Source organism: Marmota monax, unplaced genomic scaffold (genome assembly GCF_021218885.2).
Source record: "Marmota monax isolate L192 unplaced genomic scaffold, Marmota_monax_Labrador192_F-V1.1 WCK01_AAM20220418_F8-fsc00137, whole genome shotgun sequence".
In the NCBI taxonomy this organism is placed as follows: Eukaryota; Metazoa; Chordata; class Mammalia; order Rodentia; family Sciuridae; genus Marmota; species Marmota monax.
Genome location: NW_026692854.1, coordinates 4,522,972 through 4,549,849, shown reverse-complemented (window position 1 = coordinate 4,549,849; position 26,878 = coordinate 4,522,972). Strand labels below are relative to the sequence as shown.

The 26,878-nt window shown below is 36.4% G+C and overlaps 2 protein-coding genes across 3 annotated transcripts in view; one reads left to right on the top strand and one right to left on the bottom strand.

The window, feature by feature from the left end:
• Nucleotides 1-8,879: 8,879 nt before the first annotated feature.
• Mzt1 (mitotic spindle organizing protein 1) lies at nucleotides 8,880-26,027 on the bottom strand. The gene is made up of 3 exons (XM_046449452.2): nucleotides 25,884-26,027; nucleotides 18,091-18,236; nucleotides 8,880-11,220 (listed from the first exon to the last, which is right to left on the bottom strand). The coding sequence occupies exons 1-3, from the start codon at nucleotides 25,957-25,959 to the stop codon at nucleotides 11,197-11,199; spliced, it is 246 nt and encodes an 81-aa protein (XP_046305408.1). The 5' UTR covers nucleotides 25,960-26,027; the 3' UTR covers nucleotides 8,880-11,196.
• Nucleotides 25,975-26,878, top strand: part of Bora (BORA aurora kinase A activator) — a 34,936-nt gene continuing 34,032 nt past the window's right edge. For both annotated transcript variants that reach the window (XM_046449451.2, XM_046449450.2), the window contains exon 1: nucleotides 25,975-26,369. The gene's annotated coding sequence lies outside the window, so the exon portion shown is untranslated. The remainder of the gene's footprint in view (nucleotides 26,370-26,878) is intronic.

The following is a 26,878-nucleotide window of genomic DNA, read 5'->3' as shown; positions in this document are numbered from 1 at the left end:
GTTCAGAGCCCCTGGGTTCAATTCCCAGTATCAGATAAATAAATACTATGTATTGATGATTTAATGTTTTTCCTGGACTGTTTCATTCTTTCTATTCTCACCCTTTGAATTCCAGCTTCAATGCAATTCTCATGCAAGAAGCCCCTTGGTCCCCATGAAAGGAATTCTCCGAGCTTGTAACTCTAACTCCAGTTCCTATTCAATGGTAGACCATCCTATCTAGTCTAAGATTATATTTCAGTGAATCTGTGTCACTTGACTGGAACATAAGGAATTTTGGGAACATGCAGTGTACATCTTTCTAGCCTGTGGTCCTATTCCAGGAGTCAGAGATAGGTTCACTTATTTGAGCACACTTGTTGTGTATCTTTTTAAGTCAATAGAAATAGAACCTTCCAACAATCGTTTCTTTCTTTCTTCTTCTTTTTTTTTTAGAGAGAGAGAGAATTTTTTAATATTCAATTTTTTTTTAGTTTTCAGTGGACACGACATCTTTATTTTATGTGGTGCTGAGGATCGAACCCAGCGCCCAGCGCGCATGTCAGGCGAGCGCACTACCACTTGAGCCACATCCCCAGCCCCCAACAATCATTTCTAATATAGACCAGCATTTTGGAGGATACACATAAGTTTCAGAACTGGGATTTGACGAAGATTTCTAGTTTGAATTATCAATCCACCCCATTAATACTCTTTCTCAGTATCTACTGAGCACTACATGCTGCTATAAAAATACCAGGAAGGCATGAATTGGTGTGAACATACTCTATATACAAACAGAGATATGAAAAATTGTGTTCTATATGTGTAATAAGAAATGTGATACATTCTGCTGTCATGTATTTAAAAAATAAAAGCAATTAAAAAAATACCAGGAAGGGGAAAACCTGGTGCACTGATGCTCCTTGATGACCCTCTTCCATGTTACCATAATGATCTGTGCTTTCTTCTACCACTATACTTCTTCTTCCCATTGCATGCATCTATCTCATGAGCCCCTCAAGCAAAAGAGTCTTATTCATTTGTATAGTCAGCAATTAACATACTATCTAAACATACCAGATGCTCAATAAACCTTTATTATATTTAAAAAGTCATGAAAGATACACAGAATCTTAAAGTATAAAAAAGAAGTATTAGATATCATGTCCATCTTCGAAGAGTTTATGTGCCATTTAGGGAAATAACTTCCTAAATATTCGGACTATAATATCTCATTCTGAAGAGACAATTCATTTTTGTTGAGTTAATGAAATAAGCCAATTTCTATTTCCAGAAAAAATGCTAAACACGTAAAGAAATACAAATAACTGTCTCTTTCCCTTAGGGAAGTATAATTAAGTGTGAAGCAATAAAAATGTTCACAGATACATTACTCAGTGGGTTCTGTTTCCTGCCAAATGTCTTAGACATACCACTGTAAGGTGGTGTGGTCAGAAAAGGCTTCCCAAAGGAGGAAGGTCTTTGTCAAATACTGTGAAATGTCTGCGATTTTACCCTATTTGTAAACTGAAAAGTTAATGGCTGGGCTGGGGTTATGGCTCAGAGGCAGAGCGCTTGCCTAGCATGTGTGAGGCACTGGATTAGATTCTCAGCACCATGTATCAATCAATAAATAAAGGTCCACTGACAACCTAAAAAAAAATATTTAAAAAAAAAGTTAATGGCCACATTTTCATAGATGCTGACAGAGAACGCAAGACTCTTGGGTCAGAGAATCTTGACAGCCAGCACCAGAAGCTTCTTGTTAACATTTTTTTGTCTTTGTCTTTGAAGTCTCACAGAAGTGATAAAAAGCAGCCCCTGAGGTTTTGCACAGACCATGGGAACCCAAGGTAAGAAACCCCAATTCTCTAAAAGAAGCTGCTAGGAAAACTGTTCAGTCTTTGTCTCGAGGAAGATACTTTTCTTATTATCCTGGTTAGAAAACAAACCTACCCTATGCTTTTGTATGAGACTCATTCTATTTCAAGGGGGCTTGCTACGTTAGAATGGTAGCCCAGAACAAAAATTGTCATTCCCCTTTGTTTTAGTCAGCTTTTTCGCTGCTGTGATGAAAAGATCTGATAGGAACAATCGTAGAGAAGCAAAATTTATTTGAGGGCCCACGGTTTCAGAGATCTTAGTCCATAGGAGGCCAGCTCCATTCCTCAGGGCTTGAGTTGAGGCTGAACATCATGGCAGAGGGAAACAGTTCACACAATGATCAGAAAGCAGAGAGTCTTCACTCTCCAGATACAAACTATATACCCGATAGCCCCACCCCCAATGAACCCCTTCCTCCAGTCACCACTCAGTTAATCCCAACAGGGATTAATTCACTGATTAGGTGAAGTATATAACACAATGATTTTCCACCAAATCTTGCATTGTCTCACATATGAGCTTTTGGGGGACACCACATCTAAACCACAACACCCTTCCTCAGATGGACAGAAATATGAGAGATCCATGGAGAACTTCCCCCCAACCATCCAAATTTGATTCTTAAAGGCTGCTTTGGTCAAACAACAGGAAGAGAAAGGATATTCCAAAAAGAAAGAACTTTACATGCTCATGTTTATTTCATGTCCTATCTCTCTGGGTCTCAATTTTTATCTGTAAAGCTGAAATATTAATAACTACTTCATAAGGTTGCTACAAAAATGATGAGGTAATATATGCATGGCATCCAACCTTGCACCAGGCTGTTGGAGATGCTGTTAGCTTTTTTCTAGTTCCTCCTGCACATATAGAATGTGACTTCATAGACACATCCTTATCTTAAAAAAGCAGAACACAATAGTCATTTAGTTAATTTATAGGCTATTTTATCAAGCATCTACTATGTGCCAAGCACCAGGCTACTACTCTGCTTCATGGGGAAATAGAAGAGAGTAGAATTGTCTTCCACCCACCATGTACATTTGTAGAGGATCTACCTTTAAAGTTTTATGATAATTCCATGTGACTAGGAAGCTATGAAATTACAGAGATATAAAGAGACTTAAATCTAAAAACAGAAAAAATATATGCCGGCCAACAACTTGCTTTTCCAAATCGTATTGAAGAAAGGATAGCAATTGTGGTAGAATTTCATGTGAATAATTGTGTTATATACTTTCTCACCTATTTATGACTGTTCAACCAATCATTTGATAAATATTTATTGAGAATTCAATTCATGATACGTGTATGATAGGTGGGTGGCTAGAATTTTGAAGATCAAGAGCAGAAATTCTCTTGAAGGCAAATTGGCTCCAAGGGACAAGGGCCTGATTTTTCACAAGTTGTTGTGGTCAGCGTTCATCTGCACATGGTTGGAGAGAAGTGAGAGAGTGGGTGTTTGATATAAAGATGAATTGAATATTGATTTTTGGGACAATCCTAAATTAGGCCTTGAAAACAAAAATATGTGAAAGAGATATAAAATTATTTGCTTTTACATAGGGCTTCGTTTGTGCCTGAAATATTTTGTAGTAATAAAATAATATTTTTTTCTGACAAAAGAGTTGTAAAGACCATCTCAACTTTGGTAATGGGACTTGAGAATTTAACTACTGTGGTAAATTAGAAGCACTAGTATGGGATACAAAAAGGCAACTCCAGTTAGTTTTTCTGGAAGAATTATGGTAGAAGCACTTTGTTCCTACTTTGTTTCCAGTTCAAGGAAATAGATTTTTCTAGAACCTATCTACTAGGCTGATTTATTAGGAATGGCACAGGCTATTAGAGCTGTAAGGGGGCTAACCAGGATGGTAAGTGAATTACATTTGAAATGGAAAAGAAGACAAAAATATGTAAGTTGAGCCCAAGGAAGAAGAGCCTCCTGGTACAGTTTCTACTATTCATGGATCAGGGGATGGGCTTTAACTGGTGCTAAGAGCTGGCCTTATCTTGAATGGCTTAAGGGAGGGTTGGGTCCAGCAGTCAAATGATGTGAGAAACCTAGAAAGGATCTCGGCCCACCACTATCATTCCCACCCCCGCCAGCTAGTCCAGGCTGCCTACCTAGCTGGTTATATTCCTTCCAATCAAATGGTCTCTACAGGTCCTGCTTTTCTCCAGAAAGGGGAAATGCATCCTTAGAGACACCTTAGTATAGATTGCTTCTTCTGATCTGCTTTTGTGAAACAAAACAAGAAACTTTGCACAAAATGCTGAAAGTGAGCTGGTGCATGCCTGTAATCCCAGCGGCTCAGGAGGCTAAGGCAGGAGGATCGAGAGTTCAAAGCCTGCTTCAGCAACTCGGCAAAACCCTGTCTCTAAATAAAATATTTTTAAAAAGGGCCGTGGATGTGGCTCAGTGGTTAAGCAACCCTGGGTTCAATTCTCAGTGCAAAAAAAAAAAAAAAAAAATGCAGAAAGTTAAAGAAGACTTGAAATACCCAGGTGAGATGTCATCTTCTCTCTTCTATGAGTTGTCTCCCTAGGAGCTCCCTAATTAACCAGATTAAGTGCTAAAACCCTACACAGTTTCCCAAACCTTTCTGAAATGATAAAAATAACAGGGCAGGGGTCATAATAATCCAATGCAACCCTTTTCTCCTCAGTCATGCTAGTGGCTGCTACCTCAACAGGTCAGGTTCCCACCACCTTTCTGAAAGGCCCCCAAGGTCCTTGCAAGAGGGTGCTTCAATGTATGGGCAGCTCATTAGAGAGACTGTCATTTTTGTGAAGTCAAACACTTTTATCTTTATTCCACACGAAATCTCTCTTTCTGAACTTTACCTTGATTGATAAAATCCTTTCCATTTCGATTAGGCAAAGCTGGTGAAAGCAGGAATAGTGTTTATCCAGGGCTTAAATTAAACCTATGGAGTACTCTCTCCCAGGCTGCCCCTCCTCCCCCACAACTTTCTATCAGTAGACTTGCAAAGGAAGCTTTCATTTAGCCAGCTGTTTGCTCTATTTTACATGATGGTTCTCAGTGTTCAGCAGGAACAAAGATCACTGATATTCCCATTGGGTTTATCAGAAGCAACTGAGAACAATGAGCTCTTTTTATGTTGAAAATAGAGATTTAAAATTTATTCATAATCTTTACTTTTTCTCCCAACACATTCTCATCCCTGTGGGCTCCTTTCTCTAATTAGCCATGCAAGTCCTGACATTAAAATTTAGCTACATTTTAGTTTCATTTTCATTAGTGTAGTGTCTTGTTCTTCTTCCTTATACAAACACAATATGTTTATATTTGAACACATCATTTGTTTCCAAAAAAAAAAAAAAGTATATAAAAATAAGAGCTCTGATTCCACTCGTGAGGGAAAAAATGTGTGTTTCGAATATGTCACTTCATAATCACTTGGCCACTCCTGAAGTTAAGTTGCTAGATAAGTTCAATTTACACAAAATATGAACTTTCCTGAAAAGCAACAGCATTATGTGCCAGGCCTTCCCATTTATCTCATAAAAGCATATCAGACTAATATATTCCTCCTCTCTGGGGAAAAGCAAGTCTGCCTGATCTTCATAACACTGTGAGCTGTGTCTTCATCTTAATGATGAGGAATCAGACTTGGAAGAGAGAACCAAGAATCCAAGTCTATGTGACCCCAAAGCCAGAGCTATCTATAAATTATGGTATTAGGGCCAAAAGGAACCCTGAGAATATTTTCTAACTATAGGATGGGTACCAAAATAGGTGGTAGGGGCTGGGGCTGGGGCTCAGTGGTAGAGTGCTCGCCTAGGATGCACGAAGCACTGGGTTTGATCCTCAGCACCACATAAATGTAAAATATTGTGTCTACCTAAAACTTAAGAATAAATATTTAAAAAATAAATAAAATCGGTGGTATATGGGATGTTGCAAATAAGTGCCACATTGAAGAAATTAATTTTTTTTCAATACTCTTCTAATCCTTTTGACAACTTCAACAGGAAAGTTGGTTCTTTGTTCAATGCCTCTAACCCTTGCTCATCTGCGTTTCTATCAAAGAAAATGCAGGCCTTAGAATCAGTTTTTAAAGTAGTACTCGGAAAAATATTATTCTATATTTAATTTTCATTGTAATTGCTTTTATAGCTATGGCAAATGATGGTTTTCCATGTTAGTTGTCATGTAAATCTTAAATTTTCAAAATAAATGTATTAGATTTTTCTAAAAAGTGAGCCTATTTGAAGAAAAATGTTGGGGCTGGGGTTGTGGCTCCAAGCACGAGTGAGACATTGGATTCGATCCTCAGCACCACATAAAAATAAATAAAATAAAGATACTGTGTTTAACTACAACTAAAAACATTTTTTTTTAAAAGAAAAATGTCATTCCCCTTCCCCCTCCCTTTTCCTCCCACATTTCTTCCCTCTAGAAATAATCTTCCTCCCATGCTCTCCCTCCCTACTCTATCTACTTTGGAGTCACCCCCCCCACCCCGCCCCCTTATATCAGGGAAAACATTTGGCATTTGTTTTTTTGGGATTGGCTAACTTCACTTAGTGGAAGGTGATGGTTGTTACACAAAATACATGTATGAAGATTTGAATTTGGTGTCAACATACCTTATATACAAACAGAGATATGATAAACTGTGGTATATATGTGTATTAAGAATTGTAATGCAAAAAGAGTACATGTATAATGGCATAATTTGGTGTGAACATATTTTATACAGTTATGAAAAATTGTGCTGTAAATGGGTAATAATGAATGTAATGCATTCCACTATTGTCATGTACGCAAAAAATTTTAAAAAAGAAAAAGAAAAAAGAAAAGTGTTTATAAATAGTGGCTTAATTGGTGAATACTCACTTGACACAAATGAAGAAATCAGGATCTGAAGGGGCAATTAAATGTCCATGTACAAGTCAATTCCTACTGTTGTCCTTGTTTTTCCTGGAGGTTCATCAGACTTTTATTTATTTATTTATCTTTTAACTAACAAATACAAATTAAAGAAACTAGAAATTTTGTTTCTTTCTAGAGCATTCACAATTCATTTTCTTCTTGCTGAACGGTGTGACATTAAGGTGAATAGTATTTTAGTCTGACAAACTTAGTATTTAGATTAAATCAGAGATAGATGTTGTTTGTTTTTATAAAACTAGTTTATTGAGATATTTCAATGGTTAGCAGTCAGCAAATTCAAGTATAAGCCATAACTATTACAATAAAAAGGCCACTTGCTGGTAGAGGAGTAAGTAGATGTGCCTATAAAACATATAACAGGTGCAACAGTTTTCCAGTATTATCTCTGGAAAGTATAATTATCAGAACAACCTTTTTAAAGGCATTTGATGTAACTCCCCAAATATATATCTGGCAATTTATTGCTTTCAGTAGGCAGATGATAATGTGGACCACTTCAGATATAACATGCATGCTTTTCCACTCAGCTACCGGGGATCCACAAGATATCTCAAAATTCTGTTCTATTCTAATAGACATAGTCATTCAAGAGACATCCTGAGGCTGCTGTTTAGGGCTATAAGACACAACAACTTTCTTTTCTTTAACAATACTTTCAATACTCCAAGGCTGAATTTCATAAAAAGTGAGACATCTTGTTAGAACTGGGTTTCCTATGTACAACACATCTGGACAATGAACAACCTGTTATTTCCTTGTATTGTCCTAATTAAATAGCAATGATAAAAGATTTGCCAAGATGCTACAAAAACCCTTTAGCCGCAACAGCATACTCATCAAGGAGGGATAACCCTGGGAAAGATAAGCTGTCTTCAGTTTATCATTAGGATTCTTATTCTCAACATCTACTTCCAGAGCTACCATTTTGGGCATCTGATTTCCAATCTTATTCCTCTTGTTTTTTCATTTCACTTCTTCACCACGATATGTGGTGAGAGCACAAGGGTGGGCAGGCTCCAGCATCAGCTTACCTGGGTTCCAGTGCTAGCTCTACCACTTCCATGATTAAGCTAGCCATTTACAACTTTGTGCCTCAGACTCATCTGCCATGGGCTGATGCTACCTCATGTAGTTGCTGCTTTTTCAATCACTTGGTAGATCCCAGTCTTATCCAATCATTCAGTCATGCATTTAATAAACACCATGTGCTAATCTCTGTTCAAGACACTTGAGATACATTAATGAACAAAACCAAAGGTCCCTGCCTTTGTGGGGTATTTTTGGGTAGATGAAAAACAGGGAGGTCGTTGGAATGTTGGCAAATATGAGATTTAAAGTATTTGTTAAAATAAAAATCATCTTTCCAGGAAAATTAATGTCCATTTTCTGTTAATCATTCACTTGTTATAAAATGATTAGAAACTCAGTCACCTTAGTTTCTTGTTTCCCCTATAGCCAAACCATTAAATACTGTGTTTTTCTTTTGTAATGTCTCTGGGATCTACCATAATATGAGCAGTCAGGCCTGGGTTACTGTTGTGGCTTCCTAGCTAGTCTGTTTTTACTCTTTCCTTGCTCCAAGTCATCCTTCCACTTCTGGGAATATGCACCAAAGAACTGAAAGCAAGGAGCTGAACAGATATTTGAACGCTTATTTTCACACAGCATCATTCACAATATCTTACAGGTTAAAAATAACCTAAATGTCCACTGAAGGATGAATAAGCAAAACATGGCATATCCATACAATGGGTATATTATTCAGCTTTAAAAGAAAATTCTGATAGAACATGGAGGAATCTTGAAAACAAAATATGTTGTGTAAAATACAACACAACAAAGGGCAGATATACTGATGTGATTTATAGAAGGAGATTAGAATAGTAAAATGTTGAGAGACAGAAAGCAGAAAAATGTTTGCCAGAGGCTATATAGGTAGAAAGGAATGGGAATTACTGCATTATAAAGTTTTAGAGATGTTGAGTTGCAAAACAACTTGAACATTCTTAACGTAACTAAACTGCACAACTTAAAATTAAGATGGTAAATTTTGTTATCTTTTAGTAGAATAAAGTGATTGAGACTGAGAAACTGAATTTTTAATTTTAATTAAATATTTAAAAACTGGTATTTGACTCAATTACTGTAAAACATGCATATTTGGAACATGTCTATACATTTCACAATGATAATGATCCACTTTGTAAAAATGTTATTATTTGAGTATAGAAAAATATCATTTCTCACTTAGTTGAATTGCCAGCTATCTCCTCTCACTACCAGGGGAAGAGTATTCCATTTATACTTCAAGCCTAATTTAAGCTGTAAATTACATAACCTGTCTTTAAGTAGCCTTCAATCACACATGATAAGCATCTTAACATCTATAAAATGACCACCTAAAGAAATACAATTGAATTCATAAAAAGATGTATTAAATCAAAAGTACATGCCAATACTACCAATATGGTTTTATTTTTGTCATTGTCAACATGTACAGCATTGGAATTGTATCATTTTATTTTATTTCTTAAATATTACTGAAGTATGCATTAAAAAGATACTAATACATTTAAAGCCAGCAGCAGTGACACACACCTAATCCCAACTATCTGGGAGGCTGAGGCAAGAAGATCACAAGTTCAAGGTCAGCCTGAACAATATCACCAGACCCAGTCTCAAATAAATATATATAAATAAAAAGGGTTGGGGATGTGATTTAGTGGAATGCATCAGGGTTCAATCCCCAGTATCACCAAAAAACATTTAAGAAATATGACACATAAGAAGGCCTCTGTAAACATAATCCTTTCTCAATATTTTTTCCTATTTTGCTTCATACGTAAATAACTGAATCTATATTATCAACTCTTATGGCCTAGAACTGCATACACATTTTGGAGTTGAGAATAAATGTTCTCTTTGATTTATAAATAACATGCAGTATTTGTAGTGTTTAGTTTCATTCAAATGCTTATCACAAATTCTTATTGTCTCCCAACTTGTTCTGCTAATAGACCTTTTCAGTTTACTGGTAAAGATGCCATGAATTAAAAGTCATAATGGTCAAATAAATATAAAAAAAAAAAAAAAAGCAGAGAAAGTGGCTACCTAAATATCACTAAATCTTATAAAAACCACTTCAGCTTGTATGAACAATAAAAAACATTAGTGAAGAATGAATACCATTCATTTAAAAGGTATCTAACAAAAATCTAAAATTTAGTCAACAATGAAATTAAATCCATATTAGCCTTGCAAAAAAATTCCACTGAGATTCTGTTACAGAAACAGAACCAATAACATCCTAAATTTTCTAAAATTTATTTTTGAATTATCATTTTGATGAGTTAAAACTTTAAGGGTAAATAATGACACACAAAATGATTTTAGAAAGGCAAACTTATAATTCCTGATACACATTTCATTAGTTTTTGTTTAATGACTAGAAATCCTTATTTCTTCAGAAAATATTACATATTCATTGAAACACACCACTTATCTAGTGATTTATTATATATCTACATCATATTTATTAGATAAGAATTCCAATTACTTTTATGTAATAAAAGTAAAAAGGAATTTTGCATGTTGGCTATGTTTCACTTTATACATTATTTTTAGGCCTTTATAGGATATAAAACTTAGAAAAACATTCAACTAATATTCTTATTTGATGTAAATGACTCAAACTACAAACAATACTAAGCTAAGCACTGTTATTACTTTTAAAATCTAAGTTTCTAGAAGTTTTATTTTTCAGTAAATACAAAATGATCTAATTCACACTATTAACTGCCCAAACCCTGTTTAAAAAACTAAATATTCTTTGTTAAAGAGAAGATTACAAGAAATGTTTTCTATGTTCTCATTTTAAAAAACAAGATTCTGGTATACATGGGGAATTTAAATACAAATTCTTACATGGTGGCTAAAATCTTGTCAACTTTCAGCCTGATACAACATAAATCAACAGTTATTATGCATAAACAATTCAAAATTAAAGTTTATAATGGAAATGTCAACAAGTCATAACTACGACACATCAATACTGATGGGTTCCACTATACTTCCACCAGGCACAGCAGATGTGCACATCTGATAGACAGACTGCTTAGAAAATTAAAGCTATCAGAGCTATAAATAAGGAATACATAAATATAAACATAGCAATGCCAAAACATTAGGGCCATTAAAAAAAAAAGATGCGATGCAAACATACTTGATAGTTCTCTCTCTGTAAGCCACTTTCCACTGATTTATAAAGCTATGGTTTTATAATTCTTTTTAAAAGGAAAATTTTTCTACACTGCTGCATGCAGTAATTTCACTGTACATTCTTGACTAAAATGCAATCTTCAAATCCTCTTGAGGAATTTGACATATCTCATCAGAATCTCTCCAGAAAGTCAGCTTGTCATATTTTCAGCAGCCTAGAACAAGAAAATAACATTCATTATTTAAAAACCATGGAAAAGAGACACCATGGAGATAAATAAATTTGTTAATACTACACTACCCTTATTTAGCAAACAACTATTTTCTCATGCAACCAAACCACTTTTATCAGAATACAGTGGTTTTCATTGTTTTTGTTCTAAATCAGAACTACTTTTAAAATTTACTGCTAGGTTAAGAGTAGAAAACAGTTATATTATCTTCAATAGAAGTTAATAAGAGTATGTGTAAAAATGTTCTGCTACTTGAAAAATTAACCTATGACATACCTTAATCTTCATTAATCTTTTTTCTATGTTTTATTGTAATGCAAAAAGGAAATTAAGAATGAAAAAAAAAACTTTTAATGCTACAAGAAGAAAAAGGAATAATGAACATTTGGCTAATCTTGTCTTACCTATTCCCCTCCAAAACTATACTTTCCCACTTGTCTCTAAGGAAACTCCTATGTACTCTCTATCATTCATCAATAAATGGTTTGGCATGTATAAAAACAACAACAACAAAAAAACATGTACTATTAACAGATCTAAAAAAGTAATTTATTTATTTATTCCTACCAGGGGTGATTAACCACTTAGTCACACCCCCAGCTCTTTTTATATTTTATTTCAAGACAGGGTCTCACTAAGTTGCTGAGGCTGGCTTTGAACTTGAGATCCTCCTGCTTTAGCCTCCCAAGCCACTGGGGATTACAGGCATGTGCCACCATGCCTAGCTAAAAAAGTAATTTCTTAATGCCAATATGAAAATGACAAATTTGATCTTTGAAACATGTGAGGCTTTTAATATACTTCATTTCTACTTCCTAATTAAAACTTGCTTTTAGTGTAGATTAAGTTCAGAATTCTTTCATGAAAAGAATTATAAATTCTTTTAATTATAAAATACTTATGAATGGTAAATAATGCAATCTGAAATAAGGCTGAAACCTTTTCTTTACAACCAGCAGAACAGACTTTTTTTTCTATAGTTTAGGCAGCTCCCAAACCCTCACTTACAATAGAATTTCCCTCCTCTGTATTTACTACTCAAGAGAATTAGAACCTAGTTTAAAATAATTCCACATTTTAAAATAATTTTTATTCTTATAGTTTCCTATAATAGCTTTAGCTACATACCTTTAGCTGTTATCTGTTATCTCCCTAGCTGCATTCTCAGTATCACCTATATTCAGTATTATCTATTAATAAAGACTTGAAATTATATATACAATTTTTGCTTTAATTCAAATATAATTTGTCTTGTTCCTTTTTCGTATTAATTATAGAAATTCCCCTCCAATATACAGACATCAAAACAAGTATTTTTACTGTAGGAAAGTAATACTGTAGCATTTTTCTTATATAAATGCAGAGCTTTCTATCTGAAAAAATAACAATAGCACCCAAGAGATCCATATAGTTACCAGATTGCCACTAAACACTCCCAAAATTTACCAAGGATCAGTCCTGGGAAAAGTCAAAATTCAATAGTCCTCTATTCCAAACGTCCCTTTTCTGTGTAAGGGTTTATTCCTTCCCTACTTCGGGGGCATGAGAATTATTTAATCTTTAATTTCTCTCCACTCCAAATTCTACAGCTCCAATATCCTCATATGGGAGACCTTCCTACCAGTGAAAAGACAACACAGATGTACACAAAGGTATTAGTAATAGTACAGGGCATCAAGAGAAAGGGCAAAGCAGCCAGGTGTGATAGCCCTCCCCTATAAACTGTTGAGGCAAGAGGATCCAAAGTTCCAGATCAGCCTCAGCAACTTAGCAAGACCATGCTTCAAAATAAAAAATAAAAAGAGCTTTGGGGATGTAGCTCAGTGGTACAATGGCCCTGGGTTCAACCCTCAGTATCATAGAGAGAGAGAGATGGAAAGGAGGGGAAAGAGAGAGAAGGGGAGACAGGAGGAAAGGAAGGGTGGGGGGAGAGGGGGAAGAGAAGAAAAGGGGGAGAAAGAGAGACAGAGACAGAGTGTCTACAGGTGTGTCAATAATGGTATAATTCAAAGAACACCACACTAAAACAAAAGACGATGCCAAGTGGGTTTTGTCCAGAATTTCTCAAATAGTATTGCTGACACATAAATACTACTACTGGGAAGATAATATAAAAATTCAGTACCAACAAGGAATCATTTATAAAATATACCTAATTAGCAATCCTATTTTGCTGTTTTGCCTTATTTTACACATATAATAGCCTATCTATTATTGCTAAAGAATTTATCTAACTGGAGACAGGAGCTAGCTACCTAGATGCTATCAATACACAAATCTCTGAAAGGTAAAAAAAAAAATTCATAAAAATTGTTAACATTTTCTATGTAGTTAAGAGTTCCTGGGCTGGGGATGTGGCTCAAGCGGTAGCGCGCTCGCCTGGCATGCATGCGGCCTGGGTTCGATCCTCAGCACCACATACAAACAAAGATGTTGTGTCCGCCGAAAACTAAAAAAAAAAATAAATAAATAAATATTTAAAAAAAAAAAAAAAAAAAAAAAAGAGTTCCTTGCAACATTTCAAGATGTCCCTGATTTACATTTTATGCATTTTAAAACAGAGACGGTAAGTACCATGCAATTCAATTCTAGATAAAAATAGTACAATGGAACAGGAACAGTTTTTCTTTACCCTAATTTTAAAGCCAAAAGAAGAAAAAAAAATGAGAAAAAAAATTAGCAGCAATGATACAAAAACAAAACAAAACAAAACAAACCAATCTGACACTTATGTCTGTCAAGAAGTCAGGTGGGGCTCAAGGCAGCTCTAAACCAAACAGCAACCTAGTCCACCCCAATATAGCAGTTAAGAAACAGAGTCTAATCCTGGGAGAAGCAAATGAACAAGCTATTCTTCTTTTATAATTCAGTGAAATTAAGTATACTTTATTTTTAAAAACACATTATATTTTCTGGAATGATATCAGCAAATATCATTGCTAGTTATTTCTTAGATAACCTTTTTGTTTCATTCTTTGAAGTTTTCCAATTTAAGGAATTTTAAATTATGACCATGTATGATTTTTATGTTTACATAAATTAAAGGAAAAAAATTTAAATTAGCATTTCTTCCTAGCCAGAAATGTTTCAGCATCTTATCCTTTCTAGTTTAATGAGATGCTGGTTTATTCGCTTTACATCACAGGAGAATGCATTATAGAGGATTTGTGTGTGAGGCAGATTAATCTTCTATTCAAATGGCCAACAGTTTCTGATTTTGTAAATCTTACTTCTGGATTCTGCCACCCACATCTCACTATGGTCCATATGAGAACGCTTAGAATTGAAAAGCTATGTCAAATAGGTTATTTCTGAACCTCCTATCTTAATACCATGGGTTGTATGTTACCTAAGAAATTGCTACACCAAACACTTATGTGTGTCTCCTGTCTTAGTTGGTTTATTTGCCTTGGGTTCCCTTGTAGCTCCAAACTGTGGTATAATATAAAAATTACTTCTTATTCTGATTATTCTCTTTCAAACTGGAACATAATTCAAGAAAAATTCATCTTCTAGTTCTGGAAGATGTTTATCAAACAAATAATATTTCAGAAACATTTTGATGAAAGACTATTAATAGTTTTAATTTTTATCTACAGAATTATTAAAGAATACTGAATGATGAAATGTTCCCACATCACAGCCTAATGACTATTTGGCTTCCAAGAACCATTTCTAAATAACTGGCTAAATAGCTGGCTCACATACTCTTTAGATACTATTGTAGGGAGAAACTCGGTAGTCAAGAAAATAGCTCTGAGGTCAGCCTAACTTAAAATTCTAGCTCAACCACTTAATTATAAGTACTTAGGTTAAATCAATCACTTTTGCTTCAGTTTCCTTAGCAGCACATATTACTATGTGACTAGAGGAAATAATGCCAAGATAGCATTGGATCTACCACAAGGAAAGTACTTGTATAAAAATACTAGCTATTCTTATGGCATTATCCAGTTATTTTTCTTTGTTATGAAAGTTATAAATATGAGTTAAAAAAGACAACCTAGAAAGATGGGCAAGTGACTTGGAAAGATATCTACAAAAAAACCCAAAAAACAAAAAACCATGTAAAATTGCATTCAACCTCCTTGGTACTCAGAAATGCAAATCAAACAGAATGAAAAACTCATATATACCCCAGAATGACTAAAATTTTAAAGACTCAGAATAAACAATGAAAAGACATGAAGCAAAAAGAAAGTCATGCAGCTGGTGGAAATATATTTTTGAAATGTTTGGCACTATAACTATTTATTCAAGTAGAGGAAAAACATAATCTAAGACTCAGCAATTTTACTTCTAGACAAACACCTAACAGAAATGTATATATACATGCATTAAGAGACATGGACTCTGTGTACACAAGAATGGGATCTTAATTAGAAAAAGTTATACTCCATGTATGTATAATATGTCAAAATATATTCTACTGTCATGTATACCTAAAAAGAAAAAAAAAAAAGGAAACGTGGACTACAAATACTCAAAGCAGCTTTGAGTGGGAAGAGCCCCACACTGGAAACACTTATTGTTATATTGTTAATATAATATCTATTAACAATAGAAAGAATAAACTGGTATATTTGTCAAATAAAACATTTCAGGGAAAAAGGATGTGTTATAGCTATAGGCAACATAGATGAACCTCACAGACATAATGTTAAATGAAAGAACCCAGTAAAAAGATTTTGGTAAGATTTCATTTATTGTGGAGCTCAAAAATTTTACAAAAATAAACTAGTGTTTAGAGATCCAAGTTTAGTAAATAAACTGTTAAAAGAATAAATGTCAGGATAGCAGTTACTGGCAGAAGGGAGTAGAGGGAAAGGTTAGCAATTAGGGAGAGGATAAAAGGTAATTTCTAGGGTGCAGGCAGTGACAATGTGGACATTTTAAGATAAATCTTGTATAAATGCAATTTCGTTACATTTCTGTTAGATTTAATAATCAAAAGTTATTAAAAAGCAAATACCCAAAACTTTGGAACTCTTTGGAAAATAATTTAATTTGAAAGATGGGTTAGTTACATGTTTCAAATTCCATTCTCTCACAGGTAAAAGAGAAATCACTTTGTTGTTGGACAAGTTTTAATGGAATAACTTTGTTTCACTATTTGTGGTTAGTGCCATATAAACATGGAAATAAACTGACCAGATTTTAAAGCAGAGACTGTGTGCAAGCAAGAGAGGGAACACGATACTAAATACCTTTAATTGCTAAGATTGGAAACATGTCGAATCTGGAAAAAATAAAGCTTTGTGGGTTCAGGTTGGCAATGGCAGTGTCCCTCAGCCTCTGAGCCACTCACCCCCTTTTCTTGAAGGATAACGCATGCTCACAGTTGAGTCCATGCCCCTCTTTCCTTGAATAATAATACATTTTCACAGCTAAGTAGCTCTCTAGGTCAATTTCCAGCCTACAGAATTCCAGTAATCAGAAAGCATTTCTTCACTTCATTTTTTCCCTTTCAGTCTAAACCAACTATGTCTGTGCCAAGGTGGCTGACTGGGTCTGTATCACACGTAATCTTTTCACAAACAGGTTTGCTAGCCACAAAATTGGCCCTGTCTGCAGAGCATGCTATCCAGATAGGCTAAGAATTTTCCAAATCAAGTGCTGGGTTCTTTAGCAGTTCCTTCTTCAATTTCTCATTCCTCTCACATTACATCATAAGCAACAAAGAGAAATCAGGCTGCATCTTTCACACTTCTGCTTGGAAATTTCCTCAGCTAAATATCCAAGTTCATCACTTACATAGTCAATTCTCCTTCTAATATAGAACATAACTCAGTCAAGTTCTGTCACTTTTATAACAAAGGTCACCTGTCCCTTAGTGTCCAATAAATGTTCCTCTGTGTGACTGGGGCTGCACCAGAGTGCTTTTAATGTTCATACTTTCAGCAACATTCTCTTCCTAATAATTGACATGTTTTATGGAATGAATCTTCCTCTATAACTCTCCTCTCTTCTGAGCATTCACTAGAAGCACCTTCAGTGTTTACAGTTCTATAAAGTTTCTTCAAGGCAATCTAAGCTTTTTCTATTAAGCACCTTAAACTTTTGTCTCTCTCCATTTCCCAATTCCAAAGCCACTTAAACATTCTGAAGTATTTGTTCCAGTGTTTGTTTTGTCCTACTTCCCGGTCTTAAAATCTGTATTAGGCTTCTAGGGCTGCAAAATAATATACCACAAACTGGGTGGCCTTAAGAACATAGGAATATGTATAGTTTTTACAATTTTGGAGGTTCAGAAGTCCAAAATCAAGATGTCAGTTGGGCTACACTCTCTCCAAAGGATCTAGGGGAGGATCCTTCCTTGCCTCTTTCCAGTTTCTAATAGCTGCTGATAACCTGCGTCTTTTCTTGACTTATATATAGATGCATCACTCTACAATACCAGCCTCCATCAACACATGTCCTTCTCCCTACTTACTGTGTCTTCACCATTCTATTGTCTGTGTCCAAATTTCCCTTATTTAGTAATGATATCATCCACTGGAGTTAGGGGCTACCCTAATCATGACCTCATCTTACAGACATCTACAAAGACATTATTTCTAAATAAGGTCATATTCATGGGTACCAGAGGATAGGACTTGAGCATATCTTTTTGGAGGCAGATTTAACTCACCACATAGAAAAACTCTATAGAGACTTTTGAGGAAATAATAACAATAATTTAGTGATCTGAACACATGCTATAAAGTCCCTGGTCTTTAGAATTCCTCCTATTGTTGTTAGAAGTTAATCTAACCTTGCCTAACTAGGATTTTTTTTACATAACTTCATAATTAATCATTTTCCAAACAAAAGCATCTTTATTTAGAATGAACAAACACATGAATCTCTAACCTTTAGTGCTTCAGTAGCCTTGCGGAGTTCCTTAATAACAGATGATAAAGCTTCTGGGTTAATTCCTTGTTCACAAAGCCGTACACAAATAGACAGTGTTTCCATATCTAAGCCAGTATTCAAAATTCTTGAAATCTCAAGCAGAACTACAAAAACACATAAAGAAAACTTAAAAAAAAAAACTTAAAGCATTTAAAAATATGTACATAGTACTTTTAATTCATATATTCTTATATAATATCAAAGAATTTGCAAACAGGATTTGGAAATCCATTCTTAATACTGATTAAAGATACTTTCCTATTTTTAAATACTCTTTTATAATAGGATTTAATTAGTCACACAACATTTATTCCATGGGAACACTATAAATATTCAATTCATTCCATTTTAAGAGTTAGTGTGATGGCGCATGACTGTAATCCCAGCGGCTTGGGAGGGTGAAGCAGCAGGATTGCAAGTTCAAAGCCAGCCCCAACAACAGTGAGGCACTAAGAAACTCAATGAGATCCTTTCTCTAGATAAAATACAAAACAGGGCTGGGCATGTGGCTCAATGGTCAAGTGCCTGAGTTCAATTCCCCATACCAAGAAAAAAAGAGTTAGGCGACTCTCCTATCTCCCCCAACAAAATAATATCTGTACACACTAACTTTATTACAATAAGAACTGCTCAGTCAGTAATGTATATATTTAAGGATTTAAGAGAGCTTGGAAAGTTTTATAACAATTGGACAGAGTAATCATATCTGTTGACACTTAACAATAAAAATAAAAGCTTGGAATTTTTTTTTTCTAGCTTTGTTCTTCCAGTACTGCAGTTTACAAAAGCATCTCTCTTTCATTCGAGAAGTACTACCACAGAGAACCCAGGTTACCAAAATGATTTTCCAGGAATTCCTTCTATTACATGATGTATACATAATAATGATTCCATTGAACTATTTAATGTTGTTTCCCAGTGTGTTTAGAATGGAAGTCAACTATTAACATAATCTATTGTTTATCATTTCCCTTTGCATCATGCTTAGAAAGTTATTCCCCATGAAACAATTGTATTCACCAGTATTTTCTTCCATTCCATAAACATTTAAATATTTAATTCCCTGGAGTTTGGGTAGAAGATAGGACCTAACTTTGCTTCCAGAAATAAGCCAACTGCCACAATACCATTTATTAAATGATCTTTCATTTTATCACTCAACTGAGATGCCACCTTTATCACACAGTAAATATCCTACAGATCTGATACATGTTTGGCTTATCCCAGAGACACAATTTTGATTACTAATTTGATATTGCATGTAGTAGGTTAAAGATTCCTGTCACCTTCCAGGTGCTTAAAGTAAGCCCTCTTATTCTCTAGAATTTTTCATCCATTTCAAAAACAAATTCCATTTAAATAGTTATCTGAATTCCACGAAAACTACTAATTATAAGAACAAGTTAACAATATTTGTTCACCTACTAATTTAAGTCTAAGTACTGAAAATGTTTCGAGTATTCATAATGTTCATGGTAATGGATCCTTCCCACTTTTTCATATCAGACATTCATCTTCATCTCTAGAAGCCAGAGTCTTAAAAATACTGTTAGCTGAGTGAGGTGGTACACATCTATAATCCCAATTACTCAAAGGCTGAGGTAAGACCACAAGTGCAAGCCTATCCTGGGAAATTCAGTGAAAACCTGTCTGAAAATGAAATTTTAAGTCGGGTATAGTGGTAAATGCCTGTGATCCAAGTGACTCAGGAGGCTGAAGCAGGAAGATCACAAGTTCAAGACCAGTTTTACAAACTTAGCAAGACCCTGTTTCAAACTGAAAAGGACTAGTGATGGAGCTCAGTGGTAGATCACTCATGGGTTCAATCTCCAGTACCAACAACAATTTTTAACAAGGACTAGGGAAGTAGCTCAGTGGTAAAGCCCACTTGCCTAGCATGCATGAGGTCCTGAGTTCAGTCCCCACTAATTCAAAACATCTGCATATCTGTATGTCTTCCATGTCTCTATTACACTTTTTGAACAAGGACAGTTCTAATACTTTTGTATTTTAACATCTGTGTCATTTCTATCTGTGTTAACTGATTTTTTTTCCCCAATGAGCCATACTACTTTGCTTATCTGGCAATCTTCAATTAGATATCACAAGTTGAGAATTTTCTTGGGTGCTAGGTATTTTTTGATTTCCATATATATCCTTGAATTTTGTAATGAAAGTTATCCAGAAACAATCTGATCCTTTCAGGCCGTACTTTTCAGATCTGTTAGGCAGAACCAGAGCCCTGTTTAGTGTAGAGCCAATTATTCCCCACTACTGGGACAAGACTTTCCCAAGAACTCTACCCAGTGTTTCACAAACGGTTTTCATTCTGACTGACAGAATGGCACTATGCCTACACCCTGTGTGAGCATGGTATACTGTTCTCTCAAACCTTTTGGATAGTTCTTTCCCTAACTTTCTGTGTGCCCCCATCCCACCCCACCAAGTACTACTCAATGCTCTGTTGAATATAAAAGGGTATTCTTCTCCAGATCTCAGAATTCTCTTTGGGTTCTTCCTTTTCAGGTACTCTGTTCTGCAGCATGGGAAATCCAGGTAAACCCCAGTAGATGCCTGTGTTCAGCTTGCAATCAGGGAGATAAGCTGTGTACCAGGCTGCAGAGAGGCCTGGAAAACTCTCTGAAGGCAATCTGCAATGGACAGCTTACTTCATTTGTGTGCTGTCCTTCAGGGACTACTGTCCTTTGATGCCTAAGGTCCAGTGTCTTGAAAACCTTTGTCCTGTATGTTTTACCTGTGTTTTGTTCAAGGAAAGTAAATTGTTACTCTGTGGTGAAAACTGATGGCCGTTCCTATTTTCATTTCTTCAGCTTTGATTGTCCTATTTACTAATACTTTAACCATTTATTATCTTATTGCTGTTGTTCTTGTCTTTATTTAAGGCTATATTCTTAATGTGTTTTTGAGACTGAGCCATAATCTGCTTCCCTAAGAGTGGTTAGAAATGTAATTTCTAGAGACAGACTACTTGGGTTCTAGGTAGACAGACTACCTAGCTTTATTACTAGATAAGTAATTTATTACTAGGAAAGTGTATTTATTTTACCACTGCATTAAATGCAGGTAATAAGACTTTATAGAATTAGGGTTAGGATTAACGGATACACTTTAGGATGCAGCTAGGCATATGGTAGTGCTCAAAAAAGGGCTAGCTATTACCAGCACACTATCATTTTAATTTTCCATTTTAGTTGTTTTCCACCTCTTAGGTTCTATCATTCTTGACTGTAAAAATTCATTTTTTTATAGGGAATTTCTCTTGTACATCCTGGGTTGCTGATATGTTCTCAGATAGTCTCACCCTGTGTCAGCCCTCTGGATCAGGCCTTGCAGAAGAATCTTGGCTCTAGACCCAGAAAACAAATGGGTGGTGCTTCTCAGTCACTGGCCATGGCAGATGGTACATTTCTGATTCCAGGTTTGCTCAGGCAAGCCCGCATGCTTTCTCAGGTTCTATTCCGAATACCCCGCTGTGGTTTCCATCTGCTCCTTTCTTTTGGGAAAACCTCTCTAATCAATGGAGACTTCCTTTTCTTGTTTTTGAATATGGCTATACTGATAATTATATTACCTTATTATTTTCTATCATTTTCATACACTTGATGTAGAAAATTTCCGCAAGTGTTCAACTAACATACTGAATCTTCACTTTCTGTAAGTTTTATTTTTGACTGTTCTCACAAATGGATTCTACTTCCATTTTTTTTTTTTTGTTTATTTTATGAACCTTGTTTATTCCCTCTGGATATATGGGGATATTACAATTTTTATTTTATAGCCAGTTACTGTAACAAAGTCTACTGAAGTTTCTAACAAATTTTCAATTCTTATATTTTCTAGTCAGATCACTTCACCTACAAATAAGTTTCATCTTCTTTTTAATCATCATTTTTCATGCTATTTGTCAAATTCTTAAAATTAGTATATTTTTACAAAACAATGAAAGCAAGTGTTTCCAATTTTATTTGGAATGCATGTAACAATAGCATTAAGGATGGAGTTGGTTTTTTATAGTTACCTGTAATTAACCATATTAAAAATGTTAACATTTTCTTGTTAGGATTTTTTTGTATTAAGCAAGTCTGCATTTTATCTAGGGGTACACGCTGCCCCATTTCTCATTGTTGTTTGCTATAAACACACTTGAGAAGTACCCAAGGAAAAGAGTACTGCATTTATGGCCTTGCATTCTTGGTTTACAGATCAAAAATGTGCAGATATGCTTAGGGCCCCCAGTAAACTGTATTTTCCAAAAATGACACTGTACTGACTTTCAAGGCAAGGTTTAAAAAGGCAATTTAGCTTCCTCCTGGCTCTTTGAGTCACTTTCCCTTGAAACCATCCACCAAGTATGAGGGAACCTCATGTTTAGACCACAGCCCCTGCTGAGGGTCAGCATGATATTCAGCATCACTTAGAAGGTAAATTAACGAGGAGGTTTTGGGATGACTGTTGACTTAGCTTCTGTCTAAATGAAATCCATGAGACCCTCAATCATAACTATCATGATTAGTCTGGTCAACACCTAAAACTGTGAGAGAGAAATTTTGTTTTATGGGGTGGTTTGTTTTGCAGCAACAGATAACTAGAACAGATACTCAGATCCTACTCCAACTGTATCATCACCATCATCATCATAATTAACTGTTCCTGACAAATTTTCCTCTTTCCCGTTTGTTTTCTTTATGGTAGACTCCCTACATATAAATGCTATACTTATTTTTGACTTTATAACTTTGTGACTCCCTACCTATAAATGCTATACTTATTTTTGACTTTATAACTTTGTTGATGTTTTCCTCTTCTGCCTTTACTCATTCTTTCATATAATTCTATATTGTCTTTTGAATTCATCTCAGTTTTAGTTATTTCTTTCTTTAAGCTTTGGTCTGTTTTTAAATTGACATTGATCTTTACTTTGTATTGACACAAGCTGTTTGTAAACATTAATTATTTCCTTAAGGAAATAGCCTACTGTGTAATTAGTACCACATGCACATCACCCTATTATGCTACTGCTTGAAAGATAATTGTGCAGACAGAGATTCTAATCCTCACAGACATTATGGTCTAGGAGAGATAGGTATTAAAATAACTGACTGCTAGAGTTTGAATGTGTTTCCCAAAATTCATAGGTAAGGCACTTGATCCCCAATGCAACAGCATTGAGAGGTAGGACATTTAAGAGGTGACTAAACCATGAGGGCTCTGTCCTCAGGAATGGATTAATGTCATCACTCCAGGAGTGGTTTAGTTATCCCTTGGGAGAGGGTTCCTGTTAAAGGATGAATCACCCCCAACCCCTTGTACAGTGTACTCTTGTTCTTTCACCTTCCACATGAGATGATGCAGCAAGAAGGCCCTTGACAGTTGCAAGCCCCTCAACTTTGGACTTTCCAGCCTCTGAAACTGCAAGAAATAAATCTCTGCTGTTTACAAATTACCCAGTCTCAGATATTCTGGTATAGTATCTCAAGACAGACTAAGATTCCAGTTCTAAGTAAAATAACAGAAAACAACATAATCCTGTAATGAATTACAAAAGCATCTTGCCAAGTTTGGAAGGACAGTGTTTCAGAAAGACTGGTCTAAAGAAGTAATAATCTTAAGATTCCAGAAATGAACAGAAATCAACCAGAGGCAGGCAGAAGAATAAAAACTGATAGCAGGGCTGATGTTGTAGCTCAGTGGTAAAGTGCTCACCTAGCACTCACGAGGCACTGGATTCAATCCTCAGCACCACATAAAAATAAAATAAAGATATTGTGTCCACCTAAAACTAATAATAATAATAAATTTGAAAATGATATCAAAGAACACAGCTTATAAATTCACATACCTGAATAGCTAGTGTGAAGTCAAATGTTATTAACAGACTAAATGGGTGTAAAATAGGAGATAAGGGAGATATGCAAATCCACTAAGAACCTATTAAAGATTTTAGAACTTTAGGAAGGTATTGGAAGATATAATATGTGCAGAAAAATTATAAGGACTACCTGCTTCCTCCCAAGTTTGAAGTATCCTTAACAAAATCCTTTCATTTCATGATTAAAATGAAAATTTTTACTGCTGGGTTCTGCAACCCTTGCCAATCACTGACATCTATTAAAAGTTTAAATCACTGTAAACTGATTAATGTATGAAAAGGAGGAAGAAGGTGAAGAGAAATGTACTAGGTCTTGAGGGAAGATACAGTAGCTTCTATTGAGGGAAACAGCAATCAAAAAAACTCTGGTCTTTTCTTTTATATGTTCTTTCACTCTTTATTATCTTCATTTTACATTAATTCTCTTAGGAAAGACCTTGATGATGCAAACTATTAGTTCTCATTTGTGCATCCACATTTCCACCAGACATAAAATAGCAGTTCTTCATTCATATGGGATCCTACAGCTATATAAATAAGGACCCTAAACATAGGTAATGTGAGAAAATTGGCTAGAAGCAAGGCCTCATACTTCTTGCCCTATTCCAAAAATACACTAGCTCCCAAGGAAAGATACAATGTGGTAATGTTATATACATACCAATCCCTTATGTACATAAAGTCACTTCCAAAATAAAACTAATAATCTGTGAGGCACAAGAAGGATGAAAAAATAAGCTGATAGGATGTTAAGAATGAGAGTCTCATTAAAACAGCAAAGGAGTGGTTAGGCAAAAAAAAAAAAAAAAAAATTAGATGCAAATGCTTTATTAGTATAAACAATTATTTGAAAAGGAAAGCAGCAGTCACTGAAGAAAAATCCAGAAGCTTTTATCAGAAGCTCCCATTTGGAGGGGCTATATAAGAACTTCAGTGAAGGAGACGGGGCAGAATGGCTGACAAACCTAGTGAGAATTCTACAGAATTATATTCTAACAGAGTAGGAGACTGATATGGGTAGTTCCTGGAAAATGTCAAGACGAACTATAATTCGCAATATTTAACATTCCTCAAAACACATTTAGAAGGTTTGGAGTAAAAACAGATAAAGCTAATTGCCTTTGATATGCCTTTACCTAGTTGTCTTATTTAATATTCACAATCATCCTTGGGAGGTAGGGTTTTATTTTACTGGGTGAAAACAAAGTAGCCTAACCAAGTTCCAGAAATACTAGTGGTAGAGAAGGTTAACTCGAAGACACCTTTTTCGTCTATACATGTGTGCAGGCTCTATGCCCACATGCCTCAGGAGGGGCGCGATAACGGGAAACGATAGCCACAGCACCCGGCACCGGCGTCATCTGCTCCAAAATTAACTGGAAAAATTACCATGAAGGGGCGCCTTGTACATTCGCCGGATACTTAAACAGCGCCTACTGAAGTGCCACGGGCATGAAACAGAGCGGTGACTGCACACCCCCTACTCCTATCCTGGGGGTTTCCAGTTCCGCCGGCTTCCAGAGCGCTCCGACTGCGCGATGTAAAGCGGGCGGGCGCGGGCGGACAGAAGCGGGTCGCGCGAGACGTAGGACGCAAAGGCGCGGTCCTCGAGGTCTCAGGAGCGCAACCGGCAGACGCGAGGGCCAGAACGCCGTGCGCGCGACAAACTACACCGGAGCCGAGAGACAACTCTCAAGGGATGGGCCATCAGCTATGCGGTGCTAGCGGGTCCCTTCGTGGACCTTCAAAGATGCCGTTTTGGGCTGGAAGAAGACCGCACGCCCTCTTCGTGCTCCCCAATCCTGGGGGCCTTGGCTGCGGGAAGTGGAAGCAAGGAAGAGGGAGAGCAACGGGCACTCACCATCCATGGTCTCCCTCACCGCATTCAGATTCGCCGTCGCGGTCGCCGACGACCCGGCGCCGCTGCCACTCGCCATGGCGGAGGCTGAGGGAGGCGGGAGAAGGGCCTGACCCGGAACTGGAGCGCCTTCCTTTCTCCTGGGCAATCACAGCGCGCGTCGGGGCACACGCCGGAAAGGCTCCGCCCCTCGTGCTCGTCGCCAACGTGAGGTTGCGTTGATTTGAATTTGGAGCCTCGTTACTTAGCGCGGAATGAAGAGCGAGGAGTTGCCTTTCGAATTTACTCCGGCGCCTCGGTACGATTGGCTGGTTCGCGGACAGCGGTGCTACGCCATTGGCCAGTGGGCCCCCAGCCCCGTGCCCTGGTTGGCCTAAGACAGCGCGGAAGCGGGGAGTTAAAGAGTCTGACTGTCGTGGGAGCTGGCCGGGCCCCCTGGGAGCCCCCTGGAGTGGATATTTGGGGCTTCCTTTTTGTACACACCTTTAGGTACGTTCTTGTGACTCCCAGCCTTTCCTCCTGTCTCGAATTGGAGAGCTCAGTTTCCCAGCTCCAGACCTGGCCCTCCACCCACCCCGTGGAGGAATGGGAGCAGTGGGGGAGTACGTGTCGAAGAGAGGGGCGCTCTGAGTAATCTAGGACTAGGGCGACACTCCACTGCTCTTCACCCAAAGAAGCCAGCGTTATTTCAGTCTTTAAGAACTAGATTCTTCTTTTTCTCTGGTGCTCGCACTCTATGACTGGAAGTAATGCAATCGCGCTTACTCTCTCGAGGTGGGGGGGGGGTGGTGGTAAAAGGAGATGTTTGGGGAATGGCAACCAGAGGCAGTTAATTCCCTGGATCCTATCAGTCATACTTCTCTTTTCACAGGCTAATGTGCAAGAAGGGCACCCATGCGCCAGCTTCCTCATTTCTTATTTGCTTGCTACTAGGAATTGTTTAATAATAACTGCAGTTTGGTAGGGGATTGCTTGAGGTAATTAATAAAAAACTACCG

Coding starts and splice junctions, on each gene's coding strand:
- Mzt1 (XM_046449452.2), bottom strand. CDS start 25,959: ATGGCGAGTGGCAGCGGCGCCGGGTCGTCGGCGACCGCGACGGCGAAT. Junction 18,237..25,883: donor GGTGAGGGAGACCATGGATG/GTGAGTGCCCGT, acceptor GTGTTTTTGTAG/TTCTGCTTGAGATTTCAAGA. Junction 11,221..18,090: donor AGGCTACTGAAGCACTAAAG/GTTAGAGATTCA, acceptor TTCTTGTTCTAG/GCTGCTGAAAATATGACAAG.